The sequence below is a fragment of the Rattus norvegicus genome, chromosome 7 (assembly GCF_021556685.1).
Source record: "Rattus norvegicus strain SHRSP/BbbUtx chromosome 7, alternate assembly SHRSP_T2T, whole genome shotgun sequence".
NCBI lineage: Eukaryota > Metazoa > Chordata > Mammalia > Rodentia > Muridae > Rattus > Rattus norvegicus.
Genome location: NC_141540.1, coordinates 124,245,436 through 124,266,956, shown reverse-complemented (window position 1 = coordinate 124,266,956; position 21,521 = coordinate 124,245,436). Strand labels below are relative to the sequence as shown.

Here is a 21,521-nt window from a genome sequence, read left to right as displayed (position 1 = left end):
CTGTTTTGGTGTCTGATGGGAATGGGCAGACAGAAACCCAAGTTCAGGTGGAGGCCTTGGTTGGCCTAGAAAGATAATGGGCCAGGCCTGGAGGAGGTATGAGGCCTAGAAGTGGGAGACCTGGCCCTCCTCCTTTGGTGTGTCTTGTGTAGCACACCCCAACACCACAGCTCTTCATGATAGCTACGCCTGCACACACAGGAGGTGACAGACTTCCCCATCAGGATACAGGCAGAAGAGGACAGGAGAGTGCAGAGGAGCTAGGCATGACCATGCAGAGGCAGGCAGATCTCTGAGTTCAAGGCCAACCTGGTCTGCAGAGTGAGTTCCGGGACAGCCAGGGCTACACAGAGAAACTCGGGAGGAGGGGAGCTTTGGGCGCCCACCAGTTCTTATGGCCCTTTTGGGCACAGGACTGGGGGCAGAGGCCACTTTAAATTCCCTCCCCCATCTACATCCACAATGTAACAGCCCCACAGAGGGCCTAAGGGGAGGCTGGCTGGAAACACTACTGAACTCCTAGAAACAACCCTTTATTGAACTCTCCACCCCAAAGGAATCTAGTCCAGTAGATTCCGTGCCTCAAGGCTTCACAGACAGGGGTGTGGCCGGCACTCCCCCCACTGGTGGCCACAGGACCAGCCTGCAGAGAGGAAGGTGGCAGGGGTCAAGAGAGAAGGGCCAGCCAGGCCTCAGGGACATTTAGCCAGTAACACTCCTGAGGTATAGTGAATTCATTTACCTTACAAAAACCCAGAAAACCTGTATGAAATCTCAGCACTATCCTGAGTTAAATATAAAAAAAAAAAAAAGGGACAGTCAGAAAACACCACGGTTAGGGTGCCGGCACCTCTAGGGGTTGGGGGACAGGGGCCAGCCCTGCCCCAGCTGCACCTCACTGAAGCTGCAAATGCCAGGCCCCACCCAGCAGCAAGAAGACCAGCAGCACCATGGGAAACAGCTGCCCAGGGTCCTGGTCAGGTGACACCTGTGGGATCAAGAGGGGAAGGTTAGTGAGGCTCAGGGACCAGCTGGGGTGAGGAGACAGCGCTTGGGACTCAGAACTATGCACAGCTGGGGAAATCTGAGACACGGTGTGAACGTGGTCATTCAGCCATTCACCTCGGGGGGGAGCAGGGGACTATGACTGAGTGCATTCTCTTTTAGAAGGAGGTTCCCGCAGGAGGGGCCAGAAGGCACTGTGAGTGTGCACTCGAACCTCCCTCAGTTCGCCAAGCAGTTGCTGCACACACTAGGGCTGCTGAGATGGGGCAGAAGTGCAGAGAGGTGGGGAAGAAACTAGAGAGGGGTGGAGACTGCGGGTAACTAGACAGCATGGCTAAGGCACTGCTGGCTGCCCCGTGGGAAGGATAACACTCGGACTAGAGGCTTCAAGGTTCTCACCCAGGCGCCAGGAGTGAAGACTCTCCAGGACCAGATATTTTCCCTGAGGTTGGTGAGGCTTCCAATCAAGCTTCTGAAAATACCTCTGACACCCGTCTGGCTGTAGGTGGCAGCAAGTCTGTAAGACATGATACGAACAAGGTGGTTATTATAGCCGTGGGCGCTGGGAGTGTACAAGTGTGACCCATCACAGTATGGCCTACAGAGAGCCTCTGTGCTCCTCTGGCTCTCTGCCCAGAGCCAGCTCCAAGGAGCATCTCCCACTCTGAAGGCCCCTGAGCCTCTGGGCCAAACCCACACTGCCTTGTGAGTTGGGATCTCTCCGGACTCTCCAGCTTGATCTACTGCTAAGGCCAGAGGGAGGACTGGGGGACCCGGGTGAGGGGTGAGGTCTCAGGCTTGCCTGAGAACTCACACACTCTTCTTCCAAGGTTTGCAGGGCTCCCTTGGGGCCCAGCCCTGTCTGGTTCCACTGGGCAACTGGTTACCTGTGCATAGCAATCCCAGGCAGCTGGACCAGACGGGGGCTCCGAAGACACCGGTCCATCTCATCGCCGATGCAGGCTAGCCTCAGGGCCACCTGGTTTCTGCAGGCAGGCATGCGGCAGTTAAGTGTGGTTATGCTGGGGAGGCCATACCACACACCTAGCCAGTTCCTATGGGACTCCGGACCCAGTGAGGGGGACAACAGGGGGATACTGAGGAGTCCGCAGCAAACCTTCCTGGTGTCCCCCTATCCATGGGTGCATTTTGGAGTAAAAGCCATTTCAAATGTGCTGCTGTAGGATAAACCACAAAGTACTGAGACATTGGGCATAGGGGCCAACCTGGGACCTATGTCAGCCTGTACCCCATGTCTGCCCTTTGTGGAAGTCAGACACAAAAGTACTGGGGAGTATCTTGTGACCCTGCCTGGACGTCAGGGACAGCTTACCCCAGAAAAACACCTGAACTTTCCTTGAGAGAACCCTGGGGAGGGGAGCAAGTGTGGGTGTTTGGAGCCCCCTTCAGTTGACTTCCTACAGGTCCTCAATCTATCCTGCTCCAAGACTCAAAGCACTTGTGTTTGCACCTTCTCCAGATGGAGAGCGGTAAACCAAATTCCCAAGTGAGCCAGGCATGGTAGCACATGACTTCAATTTAAAGACAATCTCGGGCTGGAGAGGTGGCTCGGCAGTTAAAGGTACGTGTTGCTCCAGCAGAGGACATGTTTGTTTACAACCACCTATAAGCCCAGTTCCAGGGGATGCATCCTCCTCCTCTGAGTACTGCAGGCACCAGGGATGAGCAGAGTGCACAGACGTACGTGCAGGCAAGCCCTCATGCACATAAAACAAGTCTTTTAAAACAGTCAGTCTCCACTGAAACAGGAGACAGTTGTGTGATGAATACACACACTGAAACCAGCCCGGCTAAGCCCTTCCTGGGGTTTGCCCACACATTCCACACCAGCGACGCAGCAGCTCACTGGAAAGCCCCTACGGAGGGGCGAGGGCCACCTGCTCCACACACCCAGTGTCCCAGGTCTAGTCCTGATTCTGATGGTCACAAGGGTTCGAGGAACCCAGAAAGTTGCCTGGCAACCAGGTTGCGAGGTTTTGGTCCCACCTACTCCCTGGGAGACCCAGGTTTCACTTTACTCAGGAACGGAGCAGAAAGTGAGGGGACACTAATTCCATCCAGAGTGGCAGAGAACCCAGAAGCTGAGGGTACACACAAAGAGCCTGTGCACAGAAGGGCTCGCCCTGGCCAGCATGGCTGCTCTCTTCCTGCTGGGAAGTGAACAGTGGGTCTCAGACCCTGAGCAGAGAGGGACCTTGATTTCCCCATCTGGTCAGAGAGATATGTCGCTAGTGAAACCAGATGGGCCAGGTTCAGGCTGCCTTGTGCTGGTCCCAACACTCAGAAAGCACACTGGAGCTCTGTGGGGGCGGGGAGCCATCTCCAGGAGCTCCCTGCCCTGTTCTCTCCCACCCTGCCTCCTCCCCTCTCCCCCACTCCTCTCTATAGAAGGAGCTGTTCCAACCCTTGTCCAGTGGAGGCCATTGGTCGTTGGTCAGTCCCTACCTGCTCTCCAGGCACCTCATGAAATCCAAGTCTCTCACAGGACTGACGTCCTCAACCCCCACAGGCTCCTTCATGCTGGGAGCCCCAGAGACCACTGCAGGTTGGGGGACCTGGTCGTGTGGAAGAGTCTTGATAATGTCTCTGGCCGTTAGTCTCGCCTCTGACATGTCTTCTGTGGGATAAAATAAGACAGGGTGTGACTAGATCCCCAGAACGATGCAACGGTGGCTACTCGGGCTCAGAACAACAGACCATAGTAGGTGCTTGGCACATGGGGTACGAGAAGCCCCTGGGGCCTGCACGGCCTTGGTGTGAGTGCTCCCAGCCCTCCCCAGAACCAGTCACAGAAACCAGAGGCTTCCACCAAGGCTGTTCACACAAGCTGGACTATCTTTCCCAAAGCAGGCCACAAAGCTTCAACGAGCTTCTAGTCCTCTGTCCTTGTCCCTTGAGGATCAAGAAGTTTAAAGAATCTGAATAGACTGGGTTCGGTCCCCAGCTCCGAAAAAAAGAACCAAAAAAAAAAAAAAAAAAAAAGAATCTGAATAGACTCCCCACCGGCCCCGCCCCAGTCTGTCACAGAGTGAGCTAATGCTGTTTGTCCAGCCACACCTCTGCACGCTACTGCCCTGTCACCAGGCCTGAGCATCAAACCAAATTTCTCCAAGGGCTGGGAGAAGCTTAGACCATAAAGTGTTTGTGCTTACTATACCTGCATGAGGACCCGACTCAAGATCTCCAGACCACAAGGCAGGGCACAGTACTATGCCTGGAACCCCAGTACTGGGGAGCTGGAAACAGAGTCCCTGGGGCTTGCTGGCCAGCCAGCCCTAGATTCCAGATCCTGTCTCAGAAACCCAAGTCAGGGCTAGAGGCACAGCTTAGTCAGTTAGAGTGCATATGGCTCTAGCAAAGGACCAGAGTTTAATTCCCAGAATCCACACTGGCAGGTCACAACCACTTAAAAACTCCAGGTCCAGGGGAACAGAAGCCCTCTTCTGCCTTCCACGGGCACCCACACCCTCACACATATGTATATATAATACCCTCACACACACAATTATAAATAAATCTTGGAGGCGGGGGGGGGGGGTGTGTGTGACCAAGGCAGACAGCTCCTGGGGACAGCCCCCAATGTTGACTGCTGGCCTCCACATGTGTGCATGCATTTGTACATACACACACATGCATGCACACCCACACATAAAACATACACATACATAAAGTTCTTCATGTCTCCAGGTCTTCATGCCTGAAGGCTTCCCGTGAGATAGAAAAAGTGGCTGTCACTTTTCTCTCTTTGACCGTCTATGACAGAAACATGGGCCATGACCCCTGTAATGGGGGGAAACGTCAGACTCTGCCGCCCCACACCTAAGAATAACCTTGCCTCTGTGGCCATTTCCTCTGAGCTGCTCGGGCCGTCACCCACCTCCAGAGTCCTGCTCCACACAGGCCGTGTGCCTCAGCAAGTCACCAAGTGCTGGTTCTCTGAGGTGAGCACATGCTCAGGGCTCCAGCTCTGTCCCTGAGGACGGAGGAAAGCCCAGGCATCCTGCCCACGAAGAGACTGAAGTGAGCTCCCAAGGAGAGCGACTCCTCAGCCCGGACTTCATGAAGAGCACGACTCACGAGTTTCACCACTTTCTAACTAGGGACGGAACTTGAACTTCAAGTAAGACAAGACAGAGTGTGCCATGGGCTGCACCTCCAACCTCACATTCCTCTCCTCGCTTACTTGTTATCTTCTTACTCTCAGTGTGTGTCTATGGCGGAAGGGGACACATGCCACACTGGCCATGTGGAGGTCAGAGGACAACTCTGTGGACTGCATTCTCTCCTCCCACCTTCACGCAGGTTCTAGGAATCACACCGAGGTTACCAGATTTGCAAAGCAACTTCCTTCTCCACTGGGCCTCCTCCCAGGCCCTTGACACTCCCAACTCCACCTTTGAGACAAAGTTTTTTGATGTAGCCCTGGATGTCCTGCAACTTTCTCTGTAGACCAGCCTAGCCTTGAACTTGAAATCTGTCTGCTCTGCCTCCTGGTGCTGGGATTAAAGGGATGTGTTGCTGTTCCCCACCCCTTTAATGGCTGCTGGTGCTCTGGAGCAGTTATGACAAATGAGCAAAATAAGACAGACCAGAGTCCTCCATGATCTCATGCCGGTCAGTCTTTCCTCTAAACGCTTCTGTAGCCACATACGAATCTTCCAAACCAAGGGGGCCATGCAGTACTTTGCAGCCCCCTCTTCCCTGATCTCCTGTCAGAGGCTTCATTTTGCTCTCTAACCATCCCCCAGCTCCTGCTAGGACAACTCTTCTGCACCAGCACTCATCAAGGTCCATCAAGACCCATTCTCTTGCCCAGCATCCCTTTCAATGCTGGTCATGTGACCAAGTCTGGCCAGTGAAGTCTCCAAGAATTTGGACACAGGGTTGGAAGACAGGGAGCAGAGGCCAAACTCACAGGAATGCAAAGATCCCTGCCTGAACCTAGAAAGACCATGCTGTCCAAGATAGTACTTTCTGTCACCAACACAGCGGCATAAATACATATATAAGGGGTTGGGGATTTGGCTCAGTGGTAGAGCGCTTGCCTAGGAAGCGCAAGGTCCTGGGTTCGGTCCCCAGCCCCGAAAGAAAAAAAAATATATATATAAAATAAATAAATCTTTTAAAAAAGATTCACTTATTTATTTTAAGCGAGTATGTGAGTAGCTGTCTTCATGCACACCAGAAGAGGGCATCAGATCCCATTACAGATGGTTGTGAGCCACCATGTGGTTGCTGGGAATTGAACTCAGGACCTCTGGAAGAGCAGTCAGAGCTCTTAACCACTGAGCCATCTCTCCAGCCCTTCTCTTGTGTTTTCTATCCAAAAAAATATATGTTATCACCTCAGAGACCTTCTGTACAATATCAGGAGGAGGGTTCATTGTGACAACGATGATTATCATTATCACGCATCCTATAAATGAGTCCCAATATGTGATTAAGAAACATGGTATCTCTAGTGGAGAATCTGTTCATAAACTTAATAATTGCTCAACAAGAAGGAGGCAAGCAGCTGACATGGAGAAGGCCCAGCATGTGCTGACTCAGAAGCACCATTAACTCTCTGATGTCCAGAGGAATATCGCTGCCTTGGCCTTGGAGGTCACTTGGAGGTCACTTGGAATAGCTACATAGAGCACATAGGAGGTAAAGCATCACCGGGACCGCCATATTTCTATATAGGACATGACGCATTGCAGGAAGCAAGAGCGCATGATAGACCGAGTGGAGAGGCCTGAGGTGCAGAGCATCTCCGTACAGCAGGAATCGGAGACCATTGCGGGGGTGGGGGGGGGGAGCGCCGGATCTAAAGCTGCTCGCAAAGAAGGCTCAGGCTCAGCGGTTCTGTCAACGATTCCACCTCAGCGGAGAGTTACCTAAGTGGGACCTAGTCTGTGTGACAAACTCTTCCCAAATGCCACCTACGGAAATTACAGCGCACCTTTCCTACGAAATGACAAAGGTCCGTTTAGTAGCGTAAACCACTGACCCGCCAGCAGGGATTTCTGTCTGCAGCTCACTCGGGAATAAGCAACCAGCAGCAACAATTAAAACGAGAGAAAGAGAGAGGGGGAGGGGGAGGGGGAGGGGGAGGGGGAGAGGGAGAGGGAGAGGGAGAATGAGAATGAATTCAATCCAGGGCAGCTCCCCTCCTGACTGTCATGAACATGGAGGTGTAGGCTGGAGTTGCAGCAGTAGAGGGAGCCAGTAACCCGCCCCCCCCCCCCACCTTCCCAGTTCAAATTCCCATTCAGAGTTCTCAACTCCAGTGGTTAGAGGCTTCCTGAACTCCCAGCGGTGACTCCCACATCTGCAATGGCTTCATCCCTGATGAGGCAGTCTGGGTGGGACTCTGTCTTGCCATAGTTCACCCACAGGGTACCCAGCTGCCTTAAGTCCATGGCATCAAGGCGATGAAGGTGTGAACCTGGGCTCTTAACAGCCCAAGTCACACACTTGTAACCTCAACCCTTGGGAGGCTAAGGCAGGAGGATTGCTTTGCGTTCAAGGCCAGTCCAGTACTGTCTAGTCTAGCCGGGACTTCAGGAAGCAGAGACCTTTTCTAAATTAAAAAGAGGAGAAGGAAGAGGAGGAGGAGGAAGATGAGGAGGAGGAGGAGGAGGAGGGGGAGGGGGAGGAGGAGGAGGAAGAGGAGGAGGAGGAGAAAAGGAAGGAAGGGAGGGAGGGAGAGAGGGAGGGAGGGAGGGAGGAAAGAAAAAAAGGCATTGAGCAGCCCTAGAATCCAAAATCCAAAACTCAAAACCTTGAGCCCCAACATCAGACCATGTGCCTGACGGCTCAGAGTGTGGAAACTTCATCCTATGCCCAGAATTACCTAATATTCCATAAATTACCCTCAGCCCATATGGGAAAGTGCATAGGAGACATAAGGGAAATGGAATTTCATGAGTAGGCTCTGGCCTCATCCCTATACTGTCTTTTGTATGTATTTGCCTGTGCATGTGCGTGTGTGTGTGTGTGTGTGTGTGTGTGTGTGTGTGTGTGTGTGTGCATGAAAAGGCCAGAGGTCAACGCGTTGGTGTCTTTCTTGGTTGCCCTCCACTTCTTTTTTGAGGCAGGACCCTTCACTGGGGCAGCAAACCTCAGAATCCTCCTGTCTCTGCTGCTCCTGCTCTGGGGTTGCAGGCAAGCACGGCCAGGCTTGGCTTTCTGTTTCAGTGCTGAGGATGTCAACAGACATCTTCCAGCCCAGTCCTTAATATACCTCATTGTATATAAACAGATGATATCTTAAATCCAATAAATTTCTGATGCCCAATCCTGAGACAGAACAAAGATCTTGCTGGCTTGGGCCTGCTTCCCTACCCTGCACCAGGCTGTGTCCAAAGTGCTTGCAAAGATTCCTTTATTTCCCCTCCCAACAATGCAGCGAGGGGCAGCACATTGCCTAGCATGCACAAGACGCCGGCATTAGCCTTAGCAACACACAAGGACACACAAGACCCACCCTGAAAGTGATTTATATTCAAAGAGAACACTGGGTCTTAGAAAAGCTCATACTGAGCCAAGAATGGACGGTGACCTAGGATTTCCTGTCTCTTCTCCAAGGCAGACTAATGTCCATCGTCAAGTGGAGTGACTGCAGGCACAGAGCCATCCTCTTGAGGACACTGAGACTAAACACTTGTCTCCATTCACTTGACACTTCCTGTACTAAAGAAAGAGATGGCTGGAAGCCTAGGCACTTGGGGGACAGAAGCTGGCACCCTCCAGGTGTCTCAGGACTGAATTGAGACAGGTGACTGTCAGCAATGCACCTCAAATGCCAGTGCGATCAAGGAGCCGAGTGCACACAAGGTGACATCATCAGCCACCACAGCAGGCACGAGGGCGTGGTGAGCTCCAGGCTTAGAGGCGCCATATAAGGGTAGCATTGTTCTTCCTTCCAGAAGTGGAAAAAGAATACACGTCCAGAGTTTCTGTCTCAACAAAGAGGTGGCTGTCTCCCCTTCCTGAGAGGAAGGTGGAGAAGAGGTGGACATCTGTTCCTGACCGAAGCTCAAATCTCCCAGGAGCCGGGCCGCAAGGATAAGAAGCGTAAACACAGCCACAGCCACAGCACCTGCCAGGCTACACCTTTGCCCGGAGGCAGAAGCTGTGGGCTACGGCGGGAGGGACAGGGGCTCCACCTGCTCTGTGCACCTGCAGACAGAGCTGCGCGACTGTCAGGTGGGAGCAAGCCCCCTACACCACCAGGTCATGACCTGTGGTAGGGGCCGGGCAAGGTCACCCAGCATGCCCCATGTGCTCATACAGGTACCTCAAAGCCCTTGCCACAGTTGTCCCAGCGAGTGCTTGGCGCAGTTACAAAGAAAAGGGGAGATCGGGGACCTGCAGTAGAGATGCCAGCTTGTCTTTAGCTCGCTTGGCTCAAAGCCACTCAGCCCCGATGGGCCATGAGAGGCCCTTTCCCAGGTTGAGCTTGTACTTCACAGGAGCCATTCGCAACCCCGGGCAGCAGCCAGCCATGCCACCATGTCACGGGGCAGCCTGACCTCACTGACCATGCCATTGTACTGACAGGCAGGGAGGAGACAGTACAGCTCACACAGAAGGCGAGGTGGAAGCCACAGATGTCCTACACTGGGGCAAGGGCAAGGCTTGGCATTAGGACACCTGGGGGGGTCCCCTCCCTCAATGGGTCAGCAGGTACGGGAGCCTATGCAGTGTCATGGTCCCATGGAATAGCAGAGTACACAAACATAGATATGCCAAAGTCTCTAGCCCCATACTCCAAGCCAAACCGATGTCACTGATCAGTCGTGGTGATCGCCTTTAATTTCAGCACTCTGGAGGCAGAGGCAGGGGGATCTCTGTGAGTTTGGTCCAGCCAGCCCGGTCTACATAGTGAGTTCCAAGCCAGACAGGGCTACAGGGTGAGACCCTGTCTCAAAAGAAAAAAAATACAGTTGAACACAAGTACATTTTTTTTTTACAGTAACAACAACAGAAAATGAAAGAAGAAGGAAGGAAGGAAGAAGAAAAAAGGAAGGAAAAGAAAATGAAGGCTTCATTCAGGTCAAGTTAACCTTGTAAAATCTTCCTACAGAAACTCTAAAACTCCTACATAAAGGAGGGGAAAGAAGCAGGCGATATGGCACAGGCTGTAATCTCAACTCAGGAGGTGGAAGCAGGAGGATTAAGAGTTTAAGGCCAGGGGTTGGGGATTTAGCTCAGTGGTAGAGCGCTTGCCTAGCAAGTGCAAGGCCCTGGGTTCGGTCCCCAGCTCCGAAAAAAAAAAAAAAGAAAAAAAAGAAAAAAAAAGAAAAAGGAAAAAAAAAAGAGTTTAAGGTCAACCTGGTCTACATAGCAAGTTAGAGGACATCCTGAGCTACCAGAGGCTTCATCTCAAAATACCAAATCTAAAATAATAAATTTATCAAAGACGCAGAATAACAGAGACAAGGACAGGTTTACAGCCAACATGTCTCGGCGTGGTACAGACTAGAAGAAGCATGTACAAACGTGTGTGTCTACGTGTGTCTGTGAGTTTGTGCTACAAGGGTGGTCCTTGTAAAACTGTCCAGAACCTGCCTGCCCTGAGGCTCAGGTCAGGGGTGACTCAGAATGCAAAGCCATTTCCCTGGGAAAGCAGGACCGGCCTAAATTTGCATCTGTCCCCTCCTTCTCTCCCCAGACCTCAGCCTCCACCTCTATACCTTCAGCTCCACCTCAGAGCAGACCAGTGTTCCCAACCCACCCCAGGCAGGGGCCACGGAAGCTCGACACCTGGCCTTCTCCTTTATCCTCTGACCTGACAAGCTGAACTCCAAGCACCGCCAGCACCAGATGGCTGCTGACAGCAGAGGCCTGAGAGAACCCGCCCTGCCAGAGGGTCAGGCACCCATCTCCCTGTCTTCCTTAGAACCCTCTCGGATTCCACGGCTCTTACACCTTGATTGGTCCAGGAGTCCTCACGCAGACAACAATCCCACCCTAACCTCAACTTGCCTTTCCCATCCTCTGGACTCAATTTCCCTACATGCTATTTAGTGGAGATAACAGAGCCGCATTGTGGGGCTCCTTGTCCAGACAAGAGTCCTAGGGCTTGCCCCTGTTAGAACCTGAAGGGTGTGTAAGCAAGGCTCAGCTCTGTGTGGATTTGCTCCCTCTGCTTCCAGTGTAACTCTCCCACAGCCATCACAAATCAGCTTATCCAAGCCTTTCCCATGAGCCTCTGTGTCTACTTACGGTCAAGAATCAGAACGGAGAGGGCAATCACATGTGACCCAGGGCTGGGTAGAGCCGGGCTAGGAGGGTCCTTGCAGAGTCGTTGCTCTGATGTCAATCATCCTACCAGCCCCACCCCTTCCCACGACAGATCTTCTCTAGCAGACGTCCACCAGGCAGAAACCTCAGGGCTGACCTACCACAACTCTGTGGATCCGCAGACCCCCGCACCCTCCACCCCTACCAAGTGTCATGCTACACTTTTTCTTTCTTCCAGCCTTGGCCTCGGCTCTGACCACACCCAGGAACCATGAGCTGGGCCATGCTATGACCCTTGACCTTTGCAAACGCAGTGGCCACCATCTGAGCATGCTCGGGAACCTGGCCATTCCCAAGGGTCCGGAAGAGCTCAGCCCAGGTGTCATGTTCCTGGACACGGAGCCCTCAGAGTTCACAGACCTCTCTTGACCTCCGCCCAACTCTGCTTCCTTCGTGGTTTAGAACATGGAAACAGGATGCTGGCTGTCCTTGGGCAGCCTCGTGTCTTCTCACTTCTAACTGGAGATACTGTTGTAGGGGCCCAGGGACACAGTCCATGTTGATGGACCTGGTAGAGTGAGCAGCTGAAAAACAGGGCTGCTGTTAGTGCCTGTGTCCCACATCCAACATCCGACCTGACACGGAGCAGGTGTTTGTTGAAATAAACGAAGGCCAGGTATTCCCAGAAGACCCAGTGTGATCTCCCAGGAAACTGCGCTGGTTTTCAACATCAAGGTTCCTTCCTTCCTTTTCTTCCGACAAGGATCCTTCCATGAAAGGAGAACACACCTACCCAAGTCCTCACCCAGGCTACAGCCCTGTTTTACCCAATGACTTCAGGATGCAAATCCAAGCTGGCTGCGCCTCCCTACTCTCTAGATGGAGCAATGCACTGATTCCCTACAAGTTGTGTGTGGTGACCCACTGTGCCCTCAGCTGTGTGACCACAGGCTCGTCTGGGAATGGGGCATGCTCTCTCCCTCCCAGGAGCAAAGGCAGACCTGGCTAGTTCAACCCTGCAGGCACCAGGGGCTTCAGTCCCTGACAGCAACCCCCAAGCTACATCTTGCCAGGGACACCAAGCAGGCAGGACCCTGCTGCCCGCCCCACAGATGTTCAAACCAGGAGCAGATGGGGTGGGCCTGGGGCTACGAAGTCACCTGGGTGGGCAGCGGGTGATGTTATCCCTGGTCTTCACCATCAGAACTCCTTGCTGCCCTTCCTAGGGACCACTCCAAACCTTGAAGCTGGAATGTTCCAAGTGCCAGTAGCCTATCCAACTCGGGAACAACTTATGGGCAGAGGGACTCGGGCTCTAGTTCCTACTCTGTCTCTGCTATGCGACCACAGACCAGTCACGTACTGTCTCTGGCTCCAACTGAGATCGTTTCCTGCACAGGACTGACCACTGTTAAGATGAAAAGACACACACTGTTACCCACTTTCTGTCACCAACCAGTGCCTCCATTAAAGCTGGGCCATTGAATCAACAGACCCGGAAAGCAGTCAGAAACACAGCCCAGCAAGTGGCCAAAGACCCCATACTCCTCTCCAAACAGGCAAGTTCACTCTCTCGGAGGGATCAATCGGCAGCTATCAAAGTTGCACATTCGAATTCTGAGTTTTGGGGGAGGAACTGGGGAGGGGGAGGGGGGGGTTGTACCATGTGACTCCTCGGGTACCCAGCAGCCCTGGGGAAACTGAGCGGGCAGTAGGTTCCAATTCTCAGTGTCCATACAAAAGCCGGGTTTGAGCTGTGCGGTGGCGGGGTGCGCCTTTAATCCCAGCACTCAAGAGGCAGAGTCAATGGATCTCTGAGTTTGAAGCCAGCCTAGTCTACAGACCAAGTTCCAGGATAGTCAGAGCTGTCTCATCAAACAAAAACAGACAAGCAAACCACAACAAAAAACCAAGCAAGGGGTTGGGGATTTAGCTCAGTGGTAGAGCGCTTGCCTAGGAAGCACAAGGCCCTGGGTTCGGTCCCCAGCTCTGAAAAAAAGAACCAAAAAAAAAAAAAAAAAAAAAAAAAAAACAAGCAAAACACAAAAGCCTGGGATGACGGGGCTTGGCCTGACTCTTGACAGGAGGTTCCCTGAGGCTCACTGTGCAGGGAGTCTAGCCAAATGGGTGAACTCCAGGTTCAGTGAGACACTCTGTCCCCCAAATGTAGGGAGTGATTAAGGAAGACACCCATCACTGACTTCTGACCTCCACACACCTGCCCATTCACAACACACACACACAGGACACAGACAGATACACCTACACACACAAACTTATCTCTCAGAGGAGGAGGGCTATCAGGATGGGGGGGCAGGGAGGCCATAGGAGGGGCATGGCATTTCTACCACAGATTCGTCCCTCATCATTCAGTCTGAGTCCATGCCTGTGGAATCCAACACCAACTCAAAGAAAAACGAAAATCCTTGTTATTGGCTCATACTGGTGGGACATAGAATAGTTGTCTTAAAGTATTTTTTTTCCCCAAGCCAGACTCAGGATCTCATTCCCAGGAACCCATAAATGTTCAAAACAGTCTGCTTGGGGGCGGGGTGGGTGGGGCTCACTTCCCAGCAGTGACAGAGAAACAGTAAAAAAGGAAGGAAGACAGGAAGGAGAGAGAAAGGAAGGGACATTTGTGTCTGTGGGTGTTGCCCAGTGACCTGGAAAGTGGTGGCCTGGAAGTAACCCCACAGGCTCAACCCCTCAGTCTGGCCTGCAGCTGTCACCACCAACCTCAGCGCTACCTGCGAGCACAGACACTGTTAGATTGATCTGTTTTATTTCCTGTGTTTTGCCTGCATGTATGTGCACCTTGTACATGCAATGCCCATGCAGGCCAGAAGAGGGCATCAGATGCCCTGCAACTGTAGTTATAGGCGGTTGTAGATGGCTTACTGTGGATGGAGCCTTTCAGTTATCTGTAAATGACCTCACAGAAGAAAGATCTATAAGCAAACCTTTACAGAGGGCAACAGAACTTATAGAAGTGATTGGCCGGGGACAGGGACGAGTCTTCAGCTTAGACAGCCAACGTAAACTTTTTGTTTGTTTTAGACAAAGTACTGTGGGTTTCAAGGCTGGCCTTGAACTTCTAATCCTCTTGTCTCTGCCTTGTTCATGTGGGATTACAGACACACTCTACCACGCTCAGTTTTACACAGTACTGGGGAAAGACCCCAGAATTTCATGGATGTTAGGCAAGTACACTGCCAATTGAACCATCCCCAGCCCTAACCTTAAACATTGGACAAAAAGCATTTGAAATTTGCCCTCACCAACAGTGCCAGTGAGAACTGCAGGAAGACACATAAGGTCATTCAACTGTATATAGGGAAGGCACCCACCTGGGTTCTGTTTCCTTGCCAGGCACATGACCGGAGACCGGCAAGTGTTTTGTTAAACATGGATTTCTCTGGGGGAAACTCCCCTGTTAAGACAGGCCCTCTGAACGGCTGGGTTCTGTGTAACTTTGGACAGATTCCCTTAGGCCTCCTGGACCCCTAGCTCCTCTGCAGGGAAGAGAGGCTTGCTCGCCTGGTTAATCCTCTCTGAGAACACTCCAGTCTGCGATGCGACTCCGTAGAGCACCTGGCCAGGCCCTGTCCAATCCCCAGAGGAAGTGTAACAATGTAACAATTCTCCTGACTGAGTCTAGAATCTTCAGCCCCCCTCTCAAAACACACACACACACACACACACACACACACACACACACACACACACACACACACCCCAGCAGCAGCAGCAGCAGCAGCAGCAGCAGCAGCAGCAGCAGCAGCAGCAGCAGAAGCATGCACACGCCAGAACTCTCTGCTTTTCTATCCCCATTAGAGAAGGCCAGAGTAGCAAGCTACAGCCTCCCTTTTCAGCTCTAAGACATTTATATGCTCTAGAATGTTTGAACCTGAGGAGGAAGCACCAGCACTGACAGGCCTCCTCCGGGACGCCGACTCCACCCTCCCCCTTCTTTCTGGTGGTGTTGGGCTCTTACCTAGACCCACTTACTGAGCCTTCAGCATCCCACGCCCTAAGTAGGCCAGGGGTCCTGCTTGCTTCTCAGCCCTGTCTCCAGGACAATTCAACTGCTCCTCATTCTGCTGTCCCAGTGCCTTGTCAGCTGACTTGGAGAGGGCACTTGGCCCTTTATGGCCTCATTAAATGTTTATCTGTCTGTCTGCCTAGGGAAAGTTCTCTGCAAAAAAAAACGGAAAGAAAGAGCAGCTCACAGAGACAGGGGGGACAATACCCCTGTGTGGAGGACCCTGGAGTGGTCTCCAGCACACAGCCTTTCACCAGATGCCCAGGTAGGCTCCTCTTCACTGCCCTTTCCGGCATGGTGAGCTTCCTCTCAGGTTGGGTAACTGGGCGCCAAGTTTTCTCCCATCTCCAGAAAAACAGGTTTGCTTGGCAGTGCCCAGAGGGTGTTTTGTATTGTCACAACTCAGTGTTGACACTAGGTAAATCAGCTGCCCTTGCCATGCCGCCCTGTGCCCTGCCCTCTCCCGCCTGCCTTGGGGCCAAGAAACGGGCCTGGAATGTATTTGCTGACACTTTCCTCCTAAGGCTTGGCTTCAGCCAACCAAGGGTAGGAGAAAGGAAGCAGCCACACATGTCCAGGCCAGACCCACTGCTGGCTTCCTGGTGGCCGCTACCAACAAAAGCCGGGCACCGTTCAGCACTTCCTTGAAACAGCTTCAGAATTGTTCTAAGCAGAGAGCAAAACAGTGACTTCTCTGGCGGGATTCACTCAGTCAGCCGCAGAGGAAGCCAGAGTCATTAATTGTCCACAAATGTAACCAACTCACTGAAAACAGGACGCTTTCCAGGGAGAGGGGGGAATTCTGTCTGTGGCAAAAGACAGCTCAATATGGCCTTCCAAATATCCCTGCCCTGCTCCTAAGAGAGGCGGGAAAGAAACATAAGATAGGAGGGCCAACTGTACCCTGTTTCTTTTCTTTTCTTTCAAGACAGGGTCTCCTGTATTCTTGGTTGGCCTCCAACTCAATATGCAGCCGAGAATGAATGACCTTGAACTTCTGCTTCCTTCCCGAATTCGAGCTAGTATTGGCCTCCATCCCTGGGAGCTGACCCAGGAATCTGTGTGTAATATCCAGCAACTCTGCCACTGAGCTACATCTCCAGTCCACAGTCTCGGGCTTCTTTGCTCTCAGTGATTTCATCACTGTATATCACCCACCCCACAGTGACCAGCACACAGGTAACCTCTCCATCCGGAGAGAGTCCAGGCTATGACGGGCTCTCCTGTGATGTTCCTTGGCTCACAGAACATGCAGGCTACAGAAGGTCAGGACACGAATTCGTGAGATTTCAGACAGCCAAGGGTTTAGGACAGGACAACGAATGGGTGAAATGACAGGAAGGGTAGACGTGGAGGGGTTGTCAGGGAAGGTGTCATCAGAAGATGAAGAGCCACATAGACACCCATGGGGACAGGGCTGTATCACTCTGATGGTCTCTTATAAACCTCCCAGTGCTTGAAGAAGCATTGCTACAGAAAAGGATCAACTGTGGCTCCGGGGTAAAGTGTTACTTAAAATACACAAAGCCCAGGGTCCCATCCCCAGGTCTAGAATCAAAACAAAAGGCAACTTTAAAATGCTAACTAGGGGACAGCTTAGAACCGAAGTTACACAAGTTTGTCACCAAGCTGGAAAATGACATTCTGCATTTCCAAACTTGGGCTGGAAGCCAGCATCCTCAGGCAAGGTGCAGATTTTGAGGTAAGAAAAAAAAAAATACTCTTGGTATCGTAGGCCCATGACCCCAGCATCTCAGGTGAGAGAATCGAGAGTTCAAAGACACCCTGGTCTATAAAGTGTGAGACCCTGTCTCCAAAATACAAAAGAGCAAACCACGAACAACCTTTAAAACCTAACTCTGCAGGAACAACAGAGAAACAGCAGCCAAGGTCAGTGTCAGCTCTGTGACCTTGAAGGAGAGGTGCTGTGGTTAGATATGACTGGGGGGGGGTCTCCAAAGCTTGGAGCTTTGACATTTAATCCCCCTCGTGAGGTATTTGGAGGGGGAAACTCGACTTCACTGTGGGGTTTAGAGACTAGATCTTTAGGAGGTGGGTAAAATGCACAATGTATGTTGTCATCTGCCAGAGAGAGGGCGTCATCCAATATGACCCCTCAACCCCACACGAACCCAGAATAAATTTCACTTCTTTATAACTTGACTCGACCTGAGGCATTGCATCTTATTAGCAACAGAAAGCAGACGAAGAGTCAACACTCTGGAGGCAGGCAGGAGGATGGAGAATGCAAGGCTAGCCCTGCTACATAGTGAGGCCTTAAGAAAAATGGCAGTAGGGGCTGGGGATTTAGCTCAGTGGTAGAGCGCTTACCTAGGAAGCGCAAGGCCCTGGGTTCGGTCCCCAGCTCCGGAAAAAAAAAAAAAAAAGAAAGAAAAATGGCAGTAGGCACAGGGCCATGAGTTCCATCCCTAGCTACAAATAAATAACCTGGGCACAATAACTGTACCTGGAATCCTAGGACTCAGGCGGGGAAAGTAAGAGAATCAGGAGTTTCAAGACCAAACTCAGCTACATAGCGAGCCTAGGCTACCTGAGACTATGCCTCAAATCCTGGAGTATAGAGGGGAGAATATGGAGAGGGGGGAGTGAGGCGTGGGGAGGGGCAAGGCTGGGAGGTCAGAGTGCCACCTGCCCTAGGCAGGACACTAGATCCAAAGGCAGCCAAGGGCCCCAGATAAGCCTTCAGTGGATACTGGTAAAGCGGCAACAGTAATCGCGCCCAAACAGAACGGAAATCAAGGTAGCATTGCTGAGTAGCTCAGCGGCTTCTTGGGTGAGGTCCCTCCCCTCCAGGTTAAACCAGGATACATTTCAAAAACTCAACAAACTGAGGTCCAGAATGGTGGAGGAACCTCTAGAAAGCCACACAGTCAGAACGGAAAGCAGGTCACAAGTAGAGAGGTTGGTATGGCCTCCAAGAAAACCCTCCAGGCTTTGACGGAGCCAGCCTTTATGGGAGTCCGCTCTGTGTGGCGGCTGGAACACATGCCCGTTACTCTGTCTGAAATGAAGCCTGCTCCCCAAAGGTTAAGATTAAGGTTCACTGACAACCCCACCCCCACACCCCAAAGCAGGTATGAAACCAACCTTCTAGAGAGCTCTGCACCTGGCTCCAGACCACAGTAACAGTGTTATCACCTGCAGCGACAACAGTAAACAACAACACTTTGCAGGGGTGGCTCAGTGCACTTCAAAACTGCAATTAAGTTTACAAAACCACCTGCATCCGCATGCATCCGCAAGGCCACAAGGCCGGAGAGGACAGCGAAAGTGACAGAAGTACTGAGCCCCCGGTGTCGGTTGTGGGTGGTACTCTGGGAAGCACACAGATGACCTTGGTGGACCCTCCGATCCCCTCCCGGTCCCTGCGCCTCGGCACCGGAAGGTGGCGAGGAGCTTCGAGAAAGTGATGGACTAAACTACCCAGGTCGCCTAAGAAGGCCTTTCTGCCACCCCTCGAAGACGTGCGTCCCGGGGTCCCAGAGGGGACAGATGCGAAGCTGGATTCTATCGGGGACAGGTGTAAACTACCAGATCGCGGCAGGAACGGTACGGATCCCAGGATCCCCAAGGGAGGGACAGATGCGAACTCCCAGGTCCTCGCGGAGACAGGTGCGGACGCCATCTTCCGCCTGCGCCCGGGGCAGAGCCTGGGCGCCCTACTGTGGCAGTGCCGCGCCCTGGTCCCGAGCTGCTTCCCCCAAGTTTCCGACACCGAGGGCACGGCGACAGCCAAGGCCACTTGCTTACCAAGTCCTGGAGCCAGGACGCAAGGGCCACCCCAGTGCACGGAAGCGCAGCGAGACACGCGGACGCGGCTAGCACCTTCTGGGGTGTGAGACGCGGAGGGGACGTTTCGGAGCCGGGGCTACCAAGGGATTTGAACACGGGTCCCCAACCTTCCGGCTACTTGGGCTAGGGCTACCGGGCGCTTACCTGCCCGGCTAAGCTGGCGTAGCGGCGGGCGAGCTGCCCGAACACCTCTCGGCCCAGACTCGGGTGGCTGAGTTGGGGGCGCTGGCTGGAGGCGGGTTATTGTGAGCGGCGGGCTGGGCACTGATAGGTGGCCGCGCTCGTCCGGCTCCTCCCCTTTAGCCCCTCCCTCCGGGGCTCCAAATCCCTGGCTAAATAGTGGCTGCAGAACCGCTGTTTTAAAAGTCGTTAACTTGCAGACGTTCTTCCGTCGCCTGCGGACCTGACACAGTGTCCGTGCCAGTGCATCTGCGAGTGTGCTCTCCGCACCCGAGTATTCGTAGATGCCGCTTCTGCCATCGCCGTAGCCGAATCCTAGCAAGGGCTGCCTATTTAATCCTCACAGTACTAAAGGCTCGGTGCTTTTTTCCCTGACCACTTACCCACGTAGAAACTCAGGCTCAGAACGGACGAGGGCTTGGGTGAAGCAAATATTCAGAACTCCGCGCTCTTCAGGCTGTTACACTTGGGAGTTGGGTGTCTTTAAATCTTCACGAAGGTCGAAAGTTTTTCCCAGAAACCAGGGGTGAAGCCTACGGCTTCCCTTTGCTCCTGCCTGCCTGCTACAAGCTTCCCGCTGCACCTCCCAGTCTCTCCCCACCCACCCCCTGCCCCCTCCTCCTCTCTCCTCTCTCCCGGTGAATGCGGAGCTCGCCCAGCCCTCCAGCTAAGACTTAGGGTGTAGGAAGGGGATCCGTAGGAGGTGAAATCTAGAATTACAGGTGAAGTGGGAGGAGTTCAGTCTCCAGTTCCCGGGACTAGGGGCTCTGAGGTGTGTTTTGATGTAGGGCTGGCTGAATTACAAAGTAACCACTATCTATATAACAACAAAGCTTGTTTATCCCAGGTCAGCTCCTCTCGGTGATGCAGAGGTCAGGGTCTGGGGCAGGTGCCTCCTGCTGCGTGCTTGGTCAAGTAAACTGGGCTCTTCCCTCTCCTGTGCGGAGAGAGGTAATACTTGGGGTTCCTTAAATGTTCTCCTGACACAAGGAGACAGCCCCTCCCCTCACATGTTAGAGGGTCCAACTCAGAGGCATTTCAAACCTGCCACCCAGACCTTTAGCAGTTTTGTGGTCCTTCTGTCACCTCCAAGCCCAGAAGCGAATTTAACCCTGACCTTTGGTCCTAGCCATCAGGGATTGCCACAGCCTGGACCGGACAGGAAAACTTGAAGCCTCTCTGCCAGTGCATTTTGCAGATGAATTTGCAGAAAACTGACTGAGAGAAGAGAGACAGTAACAAGGAGTCTCACGGACCAGAAAGATCTGACAGGTCTGAGGATGTGTGCTAGGGCCTCTGGAGGCACAATGCCAGGCACATAGTAAATGTTCCCTAAACGGAAGACTGGATGGAGGAAGGAGGCCAGTCTGAGGTCAGACTGGGATTTACCGGCCCAGGGGAGAGGGTGAGTGAAAATATTTAGCCTGCAGGATCTCCAAGGCAACATGCTGACCAAATGGGAGGCCAGTGCAAGGACTCATCCCTGGGACTGGGGAGGCTGGGAAGTCGGTTGGGTCAGTTCTGGGTAATATAGCAAGAATTCATTGTTTGGAGGGGTTTGTTGGTTTGTATGTTTTTCAAGACAGGGTTTCTCTGTGTAGCCCTGGCTATCCTGGAACTTACAGAGATCTGCCAGCCTCAGCCTCCCCTAAAGGCATGCACCACTGCCAGGCTGAGAATCAAATTAGAAAGAAAAAACTGGGTGAGTTGTTAACCCTGTAACCTCAGGTTTGGGAAGTGGAAGGTCAAGTAGTTCACGGCTATATACCTGGTTTTACAGTGAGTTCCAGGACAACCCGGGATGCAAGAGACCCTGTCTAAAATAAATTAAAAGAGAGAGAGAAAGAGACAAACGAAGGGAAATGGGGCAAAACCACTTAAATAAGAGTGTGGCTTCCTGTTAGTGCTCCATAACTGGGTCAGATGCAAGAAGTAATAAAAGCAATGATAATGGGGACCTTCTGTCCCCAGGGCTCAGCTCTTGCTCTTCTCTTGCCTTGCACATTCTTTGGAAACATTTATTCATTCATTCTGCCGGAGATGGGACTATGTGTGTGAAGGTCAGAGGACAACCCTCAGGGATCGGTTCTTTTCTTCACCGTGTAGATCCCATGTTCTGTCCCATCCTGCTAGCTGAGAGGACCATTTACTAAGGGACTTGCCCCTTTCTTCTCTGGGGGCCTTAATCCATAGGTGCTGCTCGCAGCTACCTCTGGGTCCTCATAAT

At 52.6% G+C, this 21,521-nt stretch overlaps 1 protein-coding gene and 1 long non-coding RNA gene across 7 annotated transcripts; one reads left to right on the top strand and one right to left on the bottom strand.

Moving 5' to 3' along the window:
* Positions 1–517: 517 nt before the first annotated feature.
* Bik (BCL2-interacting killer) lies at positions 518–19,891 on the bottom strand. Of its 6 annotated transcripts, none has more exons than XM_087555324.1 (5): positions 19,678–19,891; positions 3,472–3,643; positions 1,893–1,991; positions 1,405–1,522; positions 518–988 (listed from the first exon to the last, which is right to left on the bottom strand). In XM_087555324.1, the coding sequence occupies exons 2-5, from the start codon at positions 3,636–3,638 to the stop codon at positions 896–898; spliced, it is 477 nt and encodes a 158-aa protein (XP_087411450.1). In that variant the 5' UTR covers positions 3,639–3,643; positions 19,678–19,891; the 3' UTR covers positions 518–895.
* On the top strand, positions 15,269–17,574 carry LOC148004903 (uncharacterized). The gene is made up of 2 exons (XR_015625825.1): positions 15,269–15,566; positions 16,230–17,574. It is a non-coding gene; the product is annotated as an uncharacterized LOC148004903 (long non-coding RNA).
* Positions 19,892–21,521: the final 1,630 nt, after the last annotated feature.